The 16,516-nt window shown below is 36.7% G+C and overlaps 3 protein-coding genes across 3 annotated transcripts; 2 read left to right on the top strand and 1 right to left on the bottom strand.

The window, feature by feature from the left end:
* Positions 1-668: 668 nt before the first annotated feature.
* On the top strand, positions 669-2,256 carry LOC131768283 (uncharacterized). The gene has a single exon (XM_059084016.2). The coding sequence runs from the start codon at positions 853-855 to the stop codon at positions 2,254-2,256; it is 1,404 nt and encodes a 467-aa protein (XP_058939999.2). The 5' UTR covers positions 669-852.
* LOC131768284 (HAUS augmin-like complex subunit 4) lies at positions 2,008-8,074 on the bottom strand. The gene is made up of 9 exons (XM_059084017.2): positions 7,936-8,074; positions 6,799-6,935; positions 6,302-6,433; positions 5,824-5,976; positions 5,620-5,713; positions 5,389-5,528; positions 4,686-4,816; positions 4,075-4,143; positions 2,008-3,174 (listed from the first exon to the last, which is right to left on the bottom strand). Exons 1-9 carry the CDS (start codon positions 7,964-7,966, stop codon positions 2,961-2,963), a joined length of 1,101 nt encoding a protein of 366 aa, XP_058940000.1. The 5' UTR covers positions 7,967-8,074; the 3' UTR covers positions 2,008-2,960.
* A 155-nt stretch (positions 8,075-8,229) lies between these two features.
* LOC136279780 (CKLF-like MARVEL transmembrane domain-containing protein 4) lies at positions 8,230-14,275 on the top strand. The gene is made up of 5 exons (XM_066163967.1): positions 8,230-8,314; positions 9,033-9,161; positions 10,111-10,296; positions 11,683-11,844; positions 12,762-14,275. Exons 2-5 carry the CDS (start codon positions 9,072-9,074, stop codon positions 12,915-12,917), a joined length of 594 nt encoding a protein of 197 aa, XP_066020064.1. The 5' UTR covers positions 8,230-8,314; positions 9,033-9,071; the 3' UTR covers positions 12,918-14,275.
* The last annotated feature ends 2,241 nt before the right edge of the window (positions 14,276-16,516 follow it).

Below are 16,516 nucleotides of genomic sequence, written 5' to 3' on the forward strand. Positions count from 1 at the left end.
ATTGAAAACCTAAGACTAAGAGTTCCAAAGGGACCAGACACGACAAAAGAGACGAGATAAATTTACATCATTATTATGCCCTCACACCCCGCCGTTATTGGGAACAGACCTCACCATCATATTGTGAACCTTGACAAAGGAATATCAAGTTCAGAATTTCCTCTTTCAAACAAACGAATCATCCTCGACGCCTGAATAATTTTGACGAAAAAATCTGCAAAGCTCCATGAAAATCTGTGGCAAGCTCTACAAAATATGAGAGGGTAAAATTCCCGCACAACCCCATACTACATTATGCATTCAGTTCTTGGATAGAGAAAACAATGACAAAAACAATAAATTGCCATTAGGAAAACAGATTTGTTTTACAATAGTGTGGGGCTATGCGGAAACTTTACCTATGAGAGGACTCGAACTTGTCAATTTTCTACGTAGGCATGTCAGAAGTCAAAAGGTTATTGATCGTATTGATCGAGGCCTTTGTAGCTTTACTTACTCGATGACGGGGTGAGTTTTTCGGTTTTTGGGGAAATCACAAGAAAAGACTGCTGGTTTTAATCTAAATGGTTTAAAGCATCACTGGTCGTGAATAAACTCCCAACTCGATATTGGAACGCTTATGACGTCATTCGATGATTTTGAAAAACACAAGAGAGCATTGTAAAGAAATAACGAAATAACGAAATAACGCGCGCACGGATTTGTTTTTTCCAAAACAACACCAATGATCATTACAAATCATAGTTATTGAAGGTGCCTACAAAAACTAAAAAATACTAGCGGCCAAAAACAAGAAAGAGGGACTTACGAGCCTTGGAGATCGCACAGTAACTTGTGAAACAGCACGATTTCATGGCGGAGAGTACTAATTCAAGACCTCTTGGCATGTTAGAGCGGGTGCTGCTCGACAGAGAAAAGATAAATCATTGGGGCACTATTACTTCTGTGCTGCTGCTAACTTCTGAAGAAGAACTGATTCACGATCATCTGCGGAAAGCCCTCAGTCTGCTACCCAAACGATTTCCCTTGTTACGGATGCGAATCAACGAGAGCGGCAGTCAACCATACTTTGAAGAAATGGAAAACCCAGAAACAGTCGACTTTCGAGTATTGGACGAAATAACTGCTGATGAATGGGAAAAAGGTTTCGAAAAGGAAACAGATGGCCCCTTGTTCAACACTAACAGTGGTCCTCTATGGCGAGTGAGGCTACTGAGAGAATCAGTCCACGAAGGCAAATACAACTACGCGTTACTGTTCACATTCCAACATGCAATCTGCGACGCGCTTTCTGTCTTCCAGCTTCAGCAAAAACTGGTGGAATTTTTAGCGGCTCTCCACCATAGTGAAGAATTTGAAGTTGAAAGCTTGCCCCTTAGACCCCCCTTGGAATCGCTGCTATCCAATCGAGCCGAACCAAGCACTGCGGAGAAAGTGTTAATTTCGAGCTTTTTCGCACTTCAGCGAGCGAAAACCTTCTTCATGAAACCAAATAATCTTTACCTTTCAGTTTACCCCCCTGTTGCCAATTCAAATCCGTCGGTATCGAAGAAAACCTGCCTCCTTGGTCGAAGTTTTTCTGAAGAAGACACAAAGCTGCTGATAAAGAACTGTAAAGCCAACAAGTGCACAGTTCACGGTGCCATAACCGCCTCCACGCATCAAGCGATCGCGCGAATTCTCCGCACGAAAAAACACGATCTTCACAACCCAGTCTGCATCGATTCAATCTATACAGTCAGTCTACGCAAAGATTGCCAGCCAAAAGTTGAAACCTTTGAGTTTGGAGCCTATGTTACCGCAAGTGCTTTATCAATTTTAGTTCCCTTGGCTTACCCCGATGACAAAGTTGGCTTTTGGGAGTTTGCTCGCACGTGTACTCGCGAGGTACACGCGCAGCTAGACTCTGGGAAGCACTTCGACCTCTTGAAGCTTTATTATTGTTCTGGTAGCAAAGCGTATTGTAATTTACACAATTATGAAAATAACGAAGGCCGTAGGAGCCAGATCATCACTATCACTAACTGCGGAGCCCTCCAGACGAGCCAGGGTGGGGAGTGTCCGTTCAAATTTGCCGGAATGTACTTTGGTCTGAGAGGAGAGAGACTGGGCCACGTTTTCGGTAACAACATCCTGACGGTGGACGGTAGACTTTACTGGGCCGTGGAATATTTCCCACACGTTACCACAAAAGAACAAGCAGAAGATTTCATTACATTATCCATGCAGATTTTAAAAGATGTGTGTGCACAGTAATTCTATTAACTGGGACCACTTTCAATAAATCGTGAACCTCGAGGAATGTTAAAACTGTTAAGAAAATGAGGTTTTGCAACAACCGAGATTTTCAAAGGAAAAACTCCTCCATCGCAAGCTATCGCATCTTCCTGATATGCTGTAAGGTGGCTCAAAATGGTCATGTTATTTTCAAATAGCAATTCTCTGTTATAGCGATTCCACTGCACTTTATCTTATGTAAACTTGAAGAGATTATCGAAAATTAAGGTGGCTCTGAAGTTACCATGCAGATTTAAAAGGAAAAACTTTTTAAAAAGATGAATCTCGAAACACTGATTGTAATTCACGAACAAGTAACTGGGTCACTGAAATCGTATATATTCAAACTTATGTTTAAAGTAGCTGCAGCATAATTCGTATCTCGAGTCAGGTTGAAAATGTAAACTTCGCGACCTATATCATCGGCTCGTAAAGAGAAGTATTCTAAAAATGAATATTCTTTGCTGCAGGGAGACAATATAAGAAGTCTCTCATACAACGTTCTCCAACAGGTTCACGTCCAATTCAATTTTTTACATCTCATCTATGAAAGGGAAGATATCTCTTTAATTTGAGAATTTAAGATGTTTTCATTTCCGTGATCGCGCTAACTGCTTCACAAAGAAGCTGAAGTTTGGCTGAAACCTTCTTTTCAAGTTGAACGCCGTTCCGTTGTTTTCACGTTAATGCTGATTCCACAAGTCGTCCAACTCGCTTCCTTGATTTTGTCGCAGTTCGCTCAGCGCCCATTTCTTGTTGTCAATCTCCGCCATGAGTGTAGTGTATTGCTGAACAAGGGAATCAAAACCCATTCCAACTGACTCGTAAGCTAGAAGTGTTTGTGTAAGTCGGTGAAACTCAGCAGTGCTCTCTTCTTCTGCGTCCTTTAAAGAGGCCCTAAGGTGAATATGAAGAGAGAAAAATATTAGCAATTTTGTCAAACGTGGTACAAAGAAAAAAGTCTGACTTCACGGACGCATGTCCCAGACCCTTGCAATTCGCGGTCCAATGCTCCACCGCAGACCTACAGATCACTTGAATAAAGGGTGTAAGTTTCTAAAGAAACTGTGGTGTAGCGTCGGTGGGAGAGTATAACAGTTTAATTTAGTATTATCACCTGAGTTGACAACGAAAACTGGCCACCGTAGAGTTTAAAATGACAACTCGAGCGTTAGCCTTTGGAATAAACTTTTTTTCGGAAAGTATTTTTGTAGATTTCTGAGAAAGTTTCGGTTTAGTTTGCATGTTTGACGTGACAACGGATGTTTTTCATGTTTTTCTTAGAAATTTTGCGCGGGAAAATTGGCGCGCGGCGGGCTAGAATTAACCCCCTTGCGCAGGCCCAACGACCACTGTGTTGGCGTACACTAAGTTCATACATGTATGTGAGAGGCGTGTACATACTGCTGGGATCAGCCAAGCCAAAAGCTTTAGTATAACGTTCGATATAGTGCGAATTTCGGCTTAGAGTCTTAAAAAACCAACTGAAATAATCAAACCAGCCAATCAAACCAAAGACAAATATCACAAAAAGCCAATTAGAATAGACCTGTACTTACTATTAAACCAAGCACGCTTTCTCGAGCGCGGGAAAACGCGGAAGACCAAGTCGCGATTGGTTTTAGCCTCTCAAAATCTGATTAGGTGAGATAGTGGCGCGAGTTTTCTGGGCCAATCACAGCGTAAAGAAGAGCAAAAGCAATGCAATCCCACATTATTTTGGCCACTCAATTGAAAATTGTTTCTAGACTGAGAGATTCAACAGATGTTTATAAAAGCACTGTTAAGCACACATACTTGATTCTTTTAAGAGCTTGAATTGCTTCAGGAGTGTATGTGTCCCTGATCATCTGATTTTGAAGTACTCTATGAAGGAAGCATACAGTTGTGATTAAATATTTCTCTCCTAAATATAATTGTCAATTCTCTACGCTGTGTGCCATCATCTCCAATAAGGACTGTTCTGAGAATTAGGTGTTACATCAAACAGTATCCCCTGGTTGATATGTTTCTTTCTTCACATTGCCCATCTTGAAAATGTATTGATGTCATAAGAGGAAATTTCTTCAACTCATTGTTAAACCTTCTCCTCTTTCCAATTCTCCATGCTGTCTGTCATATATCCCTTACAAATATCACTCTGAGAATTACGCATTACATCAAACAATATCCTCTAATGATAATTTTTTTTTCTTCCTTCACATTGCCTAAATTGAAAATTCATTGATATTGCTTCAAATAATACAGTTGCACATAATCAATCAAACTGGTTCCCAATCTTTCTCTTTATCTCACCCTTTAAGAAGAGGGACCCTGGAGATGAGATTGATATGTACCTCATGCAGGCGGATTATAGCAGGATAACATGTGCAACTGTGCTAAATAACTGAAACCCATGTCAATAATACCTGACTTTCAGGCACATAGCATCACACTTTGCAGCCAACCACTCTGCCATCACCCGATCATGTTTTGCTTGAGACTGCAGCTGATGGTCTGCCATTAGTTTTTGTAGAATTTGAAGTGACTGCATTAAAACCTAACATTAAAAAAAAACAAAGTGTCCACATAAATGGCTGGGTAGAAATGGTGAAGTGATTTGTAATTTTACTGACCCTACCCACCACCCCTTGATCTAGATCCATTTCTAAGACCTGGAAGCACATGAGTCAAGTTTGTCATTGTTTCTCTTCCTTTTTCCAGAAGCAACCCTGGACAAAACAATGATCAATTTTTGCAAGAGCAAGTTGCTGCTTACAATCAAATAGGCATCCCCAGGCTTCCTCACTCGTTAGTTTTTGCTACTAAGCCTTTCAACAATATGTAAAACCTGAGGTTCAGAGCCAAACTTTGGATTTCATTTCATGCTAATGTCAATTTTTATCCTCAAAGCCATGTAAAAACAGTAAAAAAAAATTATCAATGAAAGTTCACCATTAACAACACAGGAATCTGACCTTAGGAACCCTTTATAACAGTAAACATGTTTCCTCAGTAGACTGCAACATGATTATATTGGCACTAATATAAATAACATTTTTTATGATACGTAAACAACCTAAGGCTTATGGTTAACATCAAGTAGAACAATAACCAATAAAGACACTTAACCTCATATAATTGTGTAAACTGTTTGTCTCTCAGCATGTGATTATGATGCAACTGCTTCTTTTCTTGGTCCAACAACTGTTTCTCATTTTCAAGAAATGCTGGTAACTGGGTAGCTTTAGCAAAAGACAACTGTTCATTCTCTGAAAGATGGCCAAAGTAATGCATGAATAATATTGTCAGGCATTAAACACAAAATTGGTCCATTTACAAGAAATAAGTAGTGACTCATACCAGCTTGTTTTGTTGGTTTGTGAAAACTTGCTAAAGTTTCACACTTGCTTCTCAACCTGGTCTCAAGTTCAGGAATAATACTCTGTTGAAAAGACTAAGCAAAAAAAGAAAACTATGTTATTCATTCAATTGATCAAACAAAGAAACTTAACACAACATGCACAATGTCCACAACAAAAATCATACAAATGACTTAAAGCTTACTTGGTGTAAGGACTTTCTCTGATGTTCTCCTGCAAGTAGTTGTTCTGCTTTCAGTCCAAGCAATGTTGCAGATTGTTCACCTCCTTCAGGGTGGAAATCTATGTAGTCAAGTGCCTCTGCCTGTGCAAGCGACACCTTCAGGGCTTCATAAAGCTATCAATCACAGAAAAGAAAAAGCATCTTCAATTAATCAGTTGCATGCATAGCTGCCAGAAGTTATCTCAGTTTCTCTGGTACTCTTGATAGGCAGGATGAACATTCATCACAGATTACATCACTGTACCCCTACTTTATGTCACATCCCCCTAGCAGTTTACTGGTGCCTATCTATCATCACCGTTCTACTTCTCAAATCCATGAGGATGAAACTCTGGCCAATGTTTTCTAGAAATCAGCTATACAATACACTGGCATCCACCTGATTGTGCAACAAAATAATGTAAACTAGCAAGGTTTCATTTTCAAGTAATCCTCTTACTTGTAATGTGGCTGAACTGGGATGAACATCTTGTTTCTTTATGTCATATTCAATCAACAAATCCTTTAGCTCTGAGTACAATGTCCAAATCTGAAGGTACTTCAATTTTTGTTCTCTTAAAGCATCCTCAGCCTGTTCATTGAAGGAGAGAAAAATTATTTTTTCTCAGCATTCTAAGCCTTAATAGGACTGTGCATTATAAATGTTACTTGTGATATTTCTCCTTTTTGGCACATTAGATGTTTATTTCTCTATTGTAAAGGAACTAGTTTAATTTATACATCTCAATTTTTGGTTTTGTTTCAGTGGTAAAAGTAAAAAAAAAAATGCTATTTATTCCAGTAAGGTGAAGTTGGGTAATATTTTCTTGGCTTGAATAAGTGGATAGATCAATATTGGCAACCATTCATCATCATTAATTTCAAATAAAGTGAGACAGCTGAAACTGCCCTAAAAACAAAGGCATTGAGACTGGCAGTGCCTGGCCCATTTCTAACCTGTAACATGTCTTTATGAACAGCAACTGACATGCCACCGTCTGTCAGATGTCTTGTCAGTGACATTAACAATTTTACAAATTCTGGGTTCTGCTGTACATTTGAAGCTGTCAAATGAATTGGTAGGCTGTTGTTCACTGTGTAAACATTAAATAAGAAACATTTTTCTCCATTATTGAAAAATTTGCACTTTCTAAGCAATTCACTCAGTACCATAATATTAAAACTGATGATTCAAGCAAATGATAAATCACAGGATTAAGTCAGCTGACCCTGAAAGAAAGAGTCTGAGCCTGAAACTGTTTGAACAAGGATTGATAAGCCATGCAACAAAGTCTTAAGGATAACTGAACTAAATTTTGCATATGTGTGTATAGTGAATTCTGGAAAATTAAATTTAACCTTTTTTTGGACTAGAAAACAAATATTAACACAAAAGAAACCTTTTTTAATTAAAAGTCTGGTAGAATAAAATGACAGTTATTGATTATCTATGTTTGACCAATCATGTGATCACTGAACTGATTTCATATTACATGAATTTGAACATAATTAAATTTTGAAGTAGGAACTGAACAAAACTGGACAGTAACTGTTCATAGGTGCGTGCTGTAGAGTAAATCTTTAAACTCGTCTTATTCGTGATACATTTACAATGTTCAAAACATGAACTTTTTTCTTCAAATTGCAAATTGAATTTTCCTTCAAATAATAAATTAACAATCATTGATGTTATACGTATTCTTCGCCAATCGTGTAATCAGCTGATTTCAAGTAACAACAACTAAAGAATAATTTGAAAGCTTACACCATACAGTGCATAAGCCTATGCTGAGAAGTATTAATTATAACTGATCTTAACTGGAATATAATTATGTATTAAAGCTAAAAGCGGTGACATTTTCGCCAGAAACATTCGGCAAAACAGAGTTTGTATGAACTCAGGACAGAATTAATAGCTATATTTACAGATGATGAATTATTCACCGATCATGTGATAAGCTGATCTCATGCTACAAAAAATGAAAAATTGCAATCTTACATCATGAGTAACTTCTAAATTTTTGAGTGACGACTGAATTTATGTAAGACCAAAAATATTCACATTTTATACCCACAGTGCATACATGATCTTACATTTATCTGCCGTTTCTTGAGCTGACATCATATTTTGTAGTTAGTACCTTGATTGCAACGCACAATTAAATTTGGTTTTCTTTCGGTCGATAGATTTTAGCGATGAAAATTTGTCGAGTTTGCATAGTGACTACAAAAAAACCGCCATTTTTCGTAAGCATGGAAGTGAGGCAATCGTAATGATTTATTTTTACCCGAAAGAAATTCTTAGATTTGCTATGATTGGTCAAAAGATTTTTTGGCCAATTAGGAAAGGTTTTATATACTTATTTTGAAGTTCCTCATCGCTGCCCTTTCGACCATTTTGTGTATGGTATAGTGAGGTATCATCTGTACAAGGATCTGATTACTTCCGAGGCAAACCTCCTCTTTGATTAGGGTAAGAAACTCTGCACTCTTAAAATTATTTCATTTGTCCGTATATTATTTAAATTCCGACTTGATGCAATTCCACCCGTAAGAAAAATTAAAACTCTTCTCAGAGAAAGCTCTCAGTTGCATGATTTTTAATATACCGAACTTTATATTTAGTATGTGCTATAACTCTTCCTTATAATAACTCGAAAATTTACCAGAAAAGTGCGTGGAACAGTAATCCACACTGGTGTCGCTAGTCAAAATCTCTAAGAAAGAAAGAGGCACACGAAAGTGTAACCGAAAAGGTTCAATCAAACGAACAGCTGACATCTTGCAAAATGCACCGGAAAGTAGTGAATGCATGTCGAGTTTCCCTTAACTACACTCTTTCACTTTCATCTTGTTATTTTCGAGTTCACAGTACTTTGCAACAGTTACAAATTTTATGTTTGAGCAAACGTGAAAGCGTATCAGTTTTAGCCACTTTCATATTTAGGCGCGTTCATATGCGGAAATGTTTATTAAATGAATGATAAGCGATGTATTTGTCTTTAAAGTAAGAAAGAGCACTTCCTCTCGGTCTAATGTGTCACAATTTTAAGAACATGTTTTATTTCTGGAAATTACAGACAGCTAACTACTGTCAAGATCCCTTAAAGATAAACTTGAGAAAGCCTGGCATACAAGTATTGCGAAATTTTCAGGATATTGCCTTTATTTCTATTGCTCTTGAATTCTAGATTGGGGCTATATAACGGTAAGCACAAAGAAAGTTTAACATGGAGGACCCTAATCTACAGATGAGACAGACTGGTTTGGATTTCAACTACTTAAAAAGTGTACCAGGACTTCTTAAAATTTTGGAAATCGTACGTGATGGTAACATTTTTTAACACAACAGGTCAAGTGATCAGTTTTGATTTAATTTATAACTGGAAGAATGTTTGAAGTGCTGCTTTTAATTTATTCATGATGGACAATTTGTGAAGGGGGAAGGGGCAGATATAAAAAGCCCAATACCAAATAGCTTATTTGCTATCAATATGATCCACACTAGGCTACAAGAGCTTTTATTCAAGAATTGAGACCATTTATTCATGAATTGAGACCATAATCCTTGTTAAAACCTTTAACTCCCAAAATCTCACTAGTTACTATCCCTTTCTTTTTCCCTTAAAATTTTAGCATGTTAGTTTTGAGAATTTGGTGTTGGATCAACTGATGATCCCCAGATTGATGAATGAACAATTGCTACCATTGTGTATTATCTGTTCTGAGATGCAAACAGTTTGCCCAGAGCATAGCATGAGGAAAACTGTGAGCTCTAAAGAACAGATTAAGTCCAAGGACAATTATTATCAGTGCATATTTTTGTAATCCTTCAATTATTTTTCCAACAAGTGGGGAAAATGTTTACAAACAACTTACTGTTTACAGCATGAATGTTTACTTTTCAGTGTTCTTACTTTATGAACAAACAAACATTTCCCTTCTGTAACAGTAACTAAATGCCTTTCATCTTAAATTCAATTTGAACAGATGCTTTTACCATGGTAGGCTTCAGGTTTAAAAATTGGTGAATATCACTTTGGGTATATCCTTGGCTATTATAATGAGTTTAAGCTAGGGCATTTTCAATCATGTGATGCATTTAGACCAATGGCTTGCATGCAAAAACATTTGATGGATCATAAGTTTCTTCATTCTCATCTCTTGTCTGCTTGATATAATTATATTTATATTGTAAGGAGAAATTCATAAAGGTTAAAGAGTGCATGCCATGGTGAGTGAGTAACTTTGCCTTTTTTTCTCATCCAGCTTGGCCTTCTGTTAGCATTTGCCTGCCTTTCTGGCTTTACACTGCATTACACTGACTCTCGATATGGTGGAAGATTTGACTTCTTTTACTTTGCAACCATCACATCATGGCTGGTGGTAATATTTCTGTTCATCTTGTTTTTGCTCCGGCTTTATGAGAGGATTGCTATCAACTGGAACTTTTTTGTAAGTTGGTGATAACTTCGTACACATTTACCTTTGATATAAAGTGCATTTTGACTGAATGTAGCTTAAGCTAAACCAAATTAGTCTCAACAGGCAATCAGAGCAAAGGAAGATATCACAAAAACTGATGAGAATTCAAAGTAAAAATATTGGCAAACTTCCCACAAGGGAAACTTGAATTATCAAGATGCAATTGGTTTTAGTTTTGAATCAGATTGTTTGAGAAACTGGCACAATTTTAATAACTCAATTGATTAATCCTCAATCCTCAATTATACATGTACATGCATCATTTTTATGTTCATCTGACCCATTCTTTTCATGTACAAGGAAAAGTTATCATGAAGTACATTGTCAGTAGAACATCACAAGGATAACTTGTCAGAATATAAAAAACACAAAAATGCCTTTCTGAAATTTCTTAAATGATACCAAATTGGAAGTGACTTCCATCTATATCATACATTTTTGTAGGCAGGAGACTTATTAAAATCAACTCAACCACAACTTGTTGCAAAACTCCCTATGCCCTTGCAATGTTGACAATTGCAGGAAAGAAAGTTCAACATTGTAGAGGTTCAGAGGGATGAAAGTAAGATTATATGCTATAAATTAAACTGATATGCTATTCTGGGAATTCATAAATACACTGTATGTTGTAGCAGATTGTTGATCTCTACTGAAATGTTAATGAAACTACAACTGGATGATAAGCAAACTTAAGATAAAAATCATTTGAAACAAATATAGAAAAAAAGAAATACCAGAATTTCATTATTATATTGGAAGCCCAGTTACAAAATTAATTTAAATAAAGGTCCTACTTTGATGTTGATCATGTTGGATTCTCCACTAACATTGCTAATTGTAGCAGTATGGCCCATAATATGGTATGCATGTCAGAAATGAACCAAGTATTCGCCTTGCTCATCACTAAGTCTTTGTGTCTCTGTGATAGAGTATCAGGGCACAGAATCTAAAGGTGTAATGGTTGATTCCTGACAGGAACTCAGTAATTTTTGTTTGACATACTTCCTGTGACATGTGGCAAATGTCTTGTGTACATTTAGGTTCTGCAGTTTGTAAAAAGGTGTAGAGATGGGGTGAAAGTTTGAGATTGGTGACTAGAATGATATAAAGAAAGATGTTGCATCATTTCTAATAAGTGAAGGAAAATGGAAAAACTCTCCTTGGTTTTTTCGCTTGTGAGCTACAGTTAATATTTATCTTGGAACAGTGAAATTTCTTGGCAAGACTAACATAAAAATTTATCATCTTTAATGTGTTTGTAGATTAATACCAAGTCTTTCCAGCTGTGTAAGCTTAGAACACATGTTTGGAACAATTCTCTCTGACTTGTCATGGTTGTTTTGATCTGTTCAACAGATGGCAGTATACTCCCCTGTTACTGCCTTTCTTTTGCTACTAGCCTCATCTCTTGTCCTTGATACTGCTATACACTTGAGAAGAGCTGAGCACAAAGATGGAAGTGGAGAGTATTTTAGGGTTTGCACTGTAGAACCTTGTGGCAATGTTGAGGCAGCTGGGGTAAGCTTTCAGCTCTTTTGTCAGTATGGAAAAATGATAAGGGAATTTTGGTGATGCCATTGTTTATATTTTTCTTTATAAGCATAAAGTTTTAAGGTTGGAAAAAGTTGTAGTAGCTTCTTTTAGTAAATACTAAAACAGTGGATAGCCTTGAAGGTGCAATCTGATTTGCTATTCAAATTCCAAATATCGTGTGCTGTTCACCTCGGCTTAAGGTGCATGGGATTTGGGCAGGAACATTTTATTGTATTGCAGGAATAAATGGTTTTGAAGGAATAATAAGTTAAAATCATCTTTATTTGCTTTATTATCTTGCTGTTTGAGTGTATAATAAAACAACTATTTACCTTGGTGTTAGTGGCTAGCAGTGGATACTTATGGATGAATCCACTTATTAACCACCTAGTTGTTAAATAACAGGTATTCTTTGTCATTTTTAGCTATGTCTTGATAAAGGAAATGTGAGCCATCAGATAGGGCAAGATTTCAGGGCAGCAAAGACACATTGATATGACCATATTTTAAAATGCTGGGTTTTAACATTATATTCCAACTGGTGCTGGTACTGGACTGAAACTTTCAGAGAAATGTTGTAAAGAAAGGGCCTTTCACTTAAACAGTTGGAAAGTGACTTTCTTTTGTAATTCAAAAGATGGTGAAGCATTCAGTTATGCTGAAGTATGAAAAGTTGTGAACGAAAGATCTTGCACTCTTACTGAGAATGGAAAAATAAGAAAGCCAACTTTTTTTCTTGTATTTTCATCACTGTTAAATAATTTTTTTAATTATTCAGCTATATCATGTTTTGGGTTGCCAGATGGGAAGTGTGGAAAAAGTTTGTGCTTGAAACCACTGATAGTACAATCTAGACCTCACACTGGGTCAGTAACACTCATATTTGCCTTTTTGTGTGTCAGGCATTTGGAATCATTACAATGGTGTTGTTTGCTGTGGATACTGTACTGTTCTGCTTGAAGAACAGGAACACATCGGCAGCAAAGCAGCCAACATCATTTGAGGGTGATAATAATGATGATGGTCAACCTGTGGAGTCAACTGAAGCAGAATATTAACTGAATACGTACTTGAGGTTATTTAGCAATTCAGAGGCTCATAATACCCATGTTAGTGTAACATTTAATACGTTTAATTTTAAGAATTTGACATCTCAAGGGTTGGATCCAGGAATGCTTTGATAGGGGTGACCCAATATTCCTTCTTGACCAACCTACCTCTGCAAACCCTCCCTTCTTTCCCCTCACACACTCGGTTACATGAACAAAGAAATTCGGCCAGTTAAGAGGTTATCTTATGTGATCTTGTCATGGCAAGAAGTTTAGAGATCTTGGGATCTGCTACTGCACCTAGAAAGCATGAACTTTGATCAGTGTTCGTACATTCCCACAATCAGTGATTTATTTATCTAAATCTTCTCTACGATAATATTTTTTATTTTTAGAGAAGTATAGATAACCCTCCTCATTTATCAGGTGCACCCTGTGTGGTTATCATAATTGTATACCCATAGAACTGATGGGTCTTATCATTCATTGTTTTTAATTGCTTTTGAGGTGTCAAAGTTCTGATAATCGAGTGTAACTTTTGAGATGACAGTTATTGAAGTATTTATTCAATATTTTTAGGTTCTATTTTTACTGAGTAACTGGCATTACCCTGGCCGCCTGTCGCCGTTAGTTGCGCAGGTCATCTAATGTAAGCTTTTACCAGATCCTTTAAACAATTTTTTTGAAATAAGTAAAACAGCAGGTGAGAGTAGAAAATGCTTCTCTAATATGAAAGTTTGGTTGCGATGGCTCAGTATTATGTCTTCTTGAAATATTTTTTCTGATGTTTTAACTATTGTTTCTAACGTATTTAAGAATGCACTGATGTAGATATTTATAAATCAAGTTAACTTAACAGTGATGAGCTTAAATCATTTGATTTGATTATGATCTTTTATAGTTCAGGTTTTGTGCCTACGCTGCGTGTAGCTGGCCATGGAGAACAAAGATATGTAGTGAAAAGTCAGTCCAAAATGTATTGTAATATACAGTTCTTAACTACAAGAGTACTTTAATGCTATCTCTAAGACGACTCGTATTCCTTTTGATACCGTACATACAGAAGAAACTTAAAATTTTGAGCCTCCGTCGGTAATCTCTATCTTTGGTTTCAACTGTAAATAATGTTAAAGAGAGATCATGACTTTCTTTTGCTTTGCAATTATGAAGTACAGCTGAATCTGTGTTAAGTGGTCACCCACGGGGAATTGTGGGCTGATAACTTATGACAGGTTGCACAGAATAGGGGTATAAAAAACGATGAAAAAACGTTATTTTATGCCATAATTGACCACTGAATGTACAAACACTGGCTCAAAAAATACTTCTAACCCTGATGTCTGGAGATAAACATGAATTAGATTTCACATGATAGATTATTCTTAGGTTTATTTGAGTGGTTCCTCTCTCAGTGACCGTTTAATATAAGTGGCTGGCAATACAAGCAATGAGGCCGTTGGGACTCTGTCGAGGGGGACCACGACCGCTTAATATGTGTGAAAATTACACTAATTAAGAGGACTTTGGAAACCGACCGCTTATATAGGGTGACCGCTTAATACGATGTACTTAATGATGTACAGTTTCGACTGAATCTACTCAGAGTATAACTTTGTATTCCTGTTTAGTTTTGGTTTTTCATATTGGGCACGAATAGCCGTAATTATCCGGCGTGTTAAAATATAAGCTCGAGACTGTCGTTAGTGTTTTAATGATAAGCATACTTAAACACAGGTTGTGTAATGATCGGGAAATTAAGAATGCAGAATTTCTAGCTCATTTGCAAACGGGAAAATCCGTTTATTGACTGCTGAATTTCAACCATATGAGTGACGTGTGTGCTATTCAAACTTCATGTTCTGGATTTAAGTATGAACAATTTTTTCAAATGGCAACTGCAGTGGAAGTAAAAAGTTTAAATTTGTGTTCTTTGATCAAATGGCAGCCTGAATAAGCTTTCAAACAAAAGATGATAACTGGTTTAAATTAGGTTCGAAGGTTCATGGAATTTTAATTACAAGAGGAGGTTCCAATGGCTGAAAAAGCGTACGTAACAGGCTATTAACCCCTATCGTCAGCCATTTAGATCTTATACTTTCCAGATGGTACGGAGTTTGAAATCTAAAATATGTTAATATTCCCTTCTTTAGTTGAGCAATGAGATTGAAATTTCTATTGGCAGATAATTTACCTCACAGAGTTGACAGAAAGCGAGGTCAAACAAATTCAGTTGTTAGTGAACTCGGCTGATAATTTTTCCAAATTCAACATTCTGATCGGATAGCTTACGTAGTTGCCCTCGATCATCATGTGCTGATCGAGTTGAATAAAACGGGGGTTTTTACCGCATAACAAGAAAAGTATAGAAAGTGAAAAAAAAAACCTTTTATATTGTGAATTGGACACTACATCGCAATACCTTTCGATAACCTGCTTACTTTTCATCTGTGAGAGTTAAACTTAGCCGATAGAAATCTATATTTTAGTTTCTCATTTATTTTTTGAAAGAATAACCTACTCTCAATACGGCAAATGTAAGTTACTGTTTGTCCGTGAAGAAATGTAAAATGGTTTCCGTGTTTACATAGCCTGATGTAAACACGCGGGAGGTTAGGAGAACTCGAGATAAGCGTAGGAAACCACGACGCGAAGCGGAGTGGTTTCCAGTTTATCGAGTGTTCTCCCAACCTCTCAAGTGTTTACATCAGGCTATGCAAACACGGAAACCATTTTACATTTCTTTTATAAAATAACTAATGAAAGAGGAATGAAAACCGTGTTTACATACGCTCATGTAAAATGGTTTTATGGCCAATCAGAGCGCGCGTACTATTTGAATTATTTTATAAAAGAATATGATGATAGATTACTCTCCTAGCAGGAGTTTTCATGCATTTTGCGCCAATTGGTTAGCTCTGATTTGTGGACTGGAAAGCCTTTATGACGAATTGGACCCTTACATCTTTTACATGTCATTAATTTTATTTTTGTTAACTAAAAAAGGAAAGCTTCAATAACGCTGCAAATTGAAGAAAATAAAAGGATCGTCAAACTCTTTTTTTTTTCTTTTTTTTTTAGTTATAGCACATAAAACCGAATGAAGGGTGTTTCTGAGAGGCTGTGTTGTCCATTAAAATACTTTATTATATCTAAATAAACAGGAAAAAAGTGCGAAAGCAATGACCAATAAAGGAAATTTGTGTCATAAAATAGCGACACCATTTCATGCCAAAAAAATTGGTTGTAAATATTTGTGTCCATGCCCAGCCCACGGAAAAAAGGGTTTTATTAAATTAGAGAAACACACGCCCCTAACCCGATGTATACCTTCACTTGTCAAAACGCTCCGCTTCCTCTGATATGTGGTCTCCACATCTAATTTTAATACAACTCGATGAGCTGATTTACGATTCGTGCGTTAAAAAATCTGACCCTGAATCTATATGGAAAGTCTCATATACAGCATGTTTTAAAATCCCGTTCTTTGCCGTAGGTATTTGTTAATTCTAGATTTGTGCTTACGTCTTGAGTTTTTTCAATCGTTACTGAACTCATTATAGTCTCGGTCCTTTGAGATACCCGTGGCGAGTTTGCACGTCATGAAAAAT

The sequence above is a fragment of the Pocillopora verrucosa genome, chromosome 3, assembly GCF_036669915.1.
Source record: "Pocillopora verrucosa isolate sample1 chromosome 3, ASM3666991v2, whole genome shotgun sequence".
Taxonomy (NCBI): domain Eukaryota; kingdom Metazoa; phylum Cnidaria; class Anthozoa; order Scleractinia; family Pocilloporidae; genus Pocillopora; species Pocillopora verrucosa.

Coding starts and splice junctions, on each gene's coding strand:
- LOC131768283 (XM_059084016.2), top strand. CDS start 853: ATGGCGGAGAGTACTAATTCAAGACCTCTTGGCATGTTAGAGCGGGTG.
- LOC131768284 (XM_059084017.2), bottom strand. CDS start 7,966: ATGATGTCAGCTCAAGAAACGGCAGATAAAT. Junction 6,936..7,935: donor TCAAGAAACGGCAGATAAAT/GTAAGATCATGT, acceptor ATGTTTACACAG/TGAACAACAGCCTACCAATT. Junction 5,529..5,619: donor CAAACCAACAAAACAAGCTG/GTATGAGTCACT, acceptor GCCATCTTTCAG/AGAATGAACAGTTGTCTTTT.
- LOC136279780 (XM_066163967.1), top strand. CDS start 9,072: ATGGAGGACCCTAATCTACAGATGAGACAGACTGGTTTGGATTTCAAC. Junction 9,162..10,110: donor TTCTTAAAATTTTGGAAATC/GTACGTGATGGT, acceptor TTTCTCATCCAG/CTTGGCCTTCTGTTAGCATT. Junction 11,845..12,761: donor GCAATGTTGAGGCAGCTGGG/GTAAGCTTTCAG, acceptor TTTGTGTGTCAG/GCATTTGGAATCATTACAAT.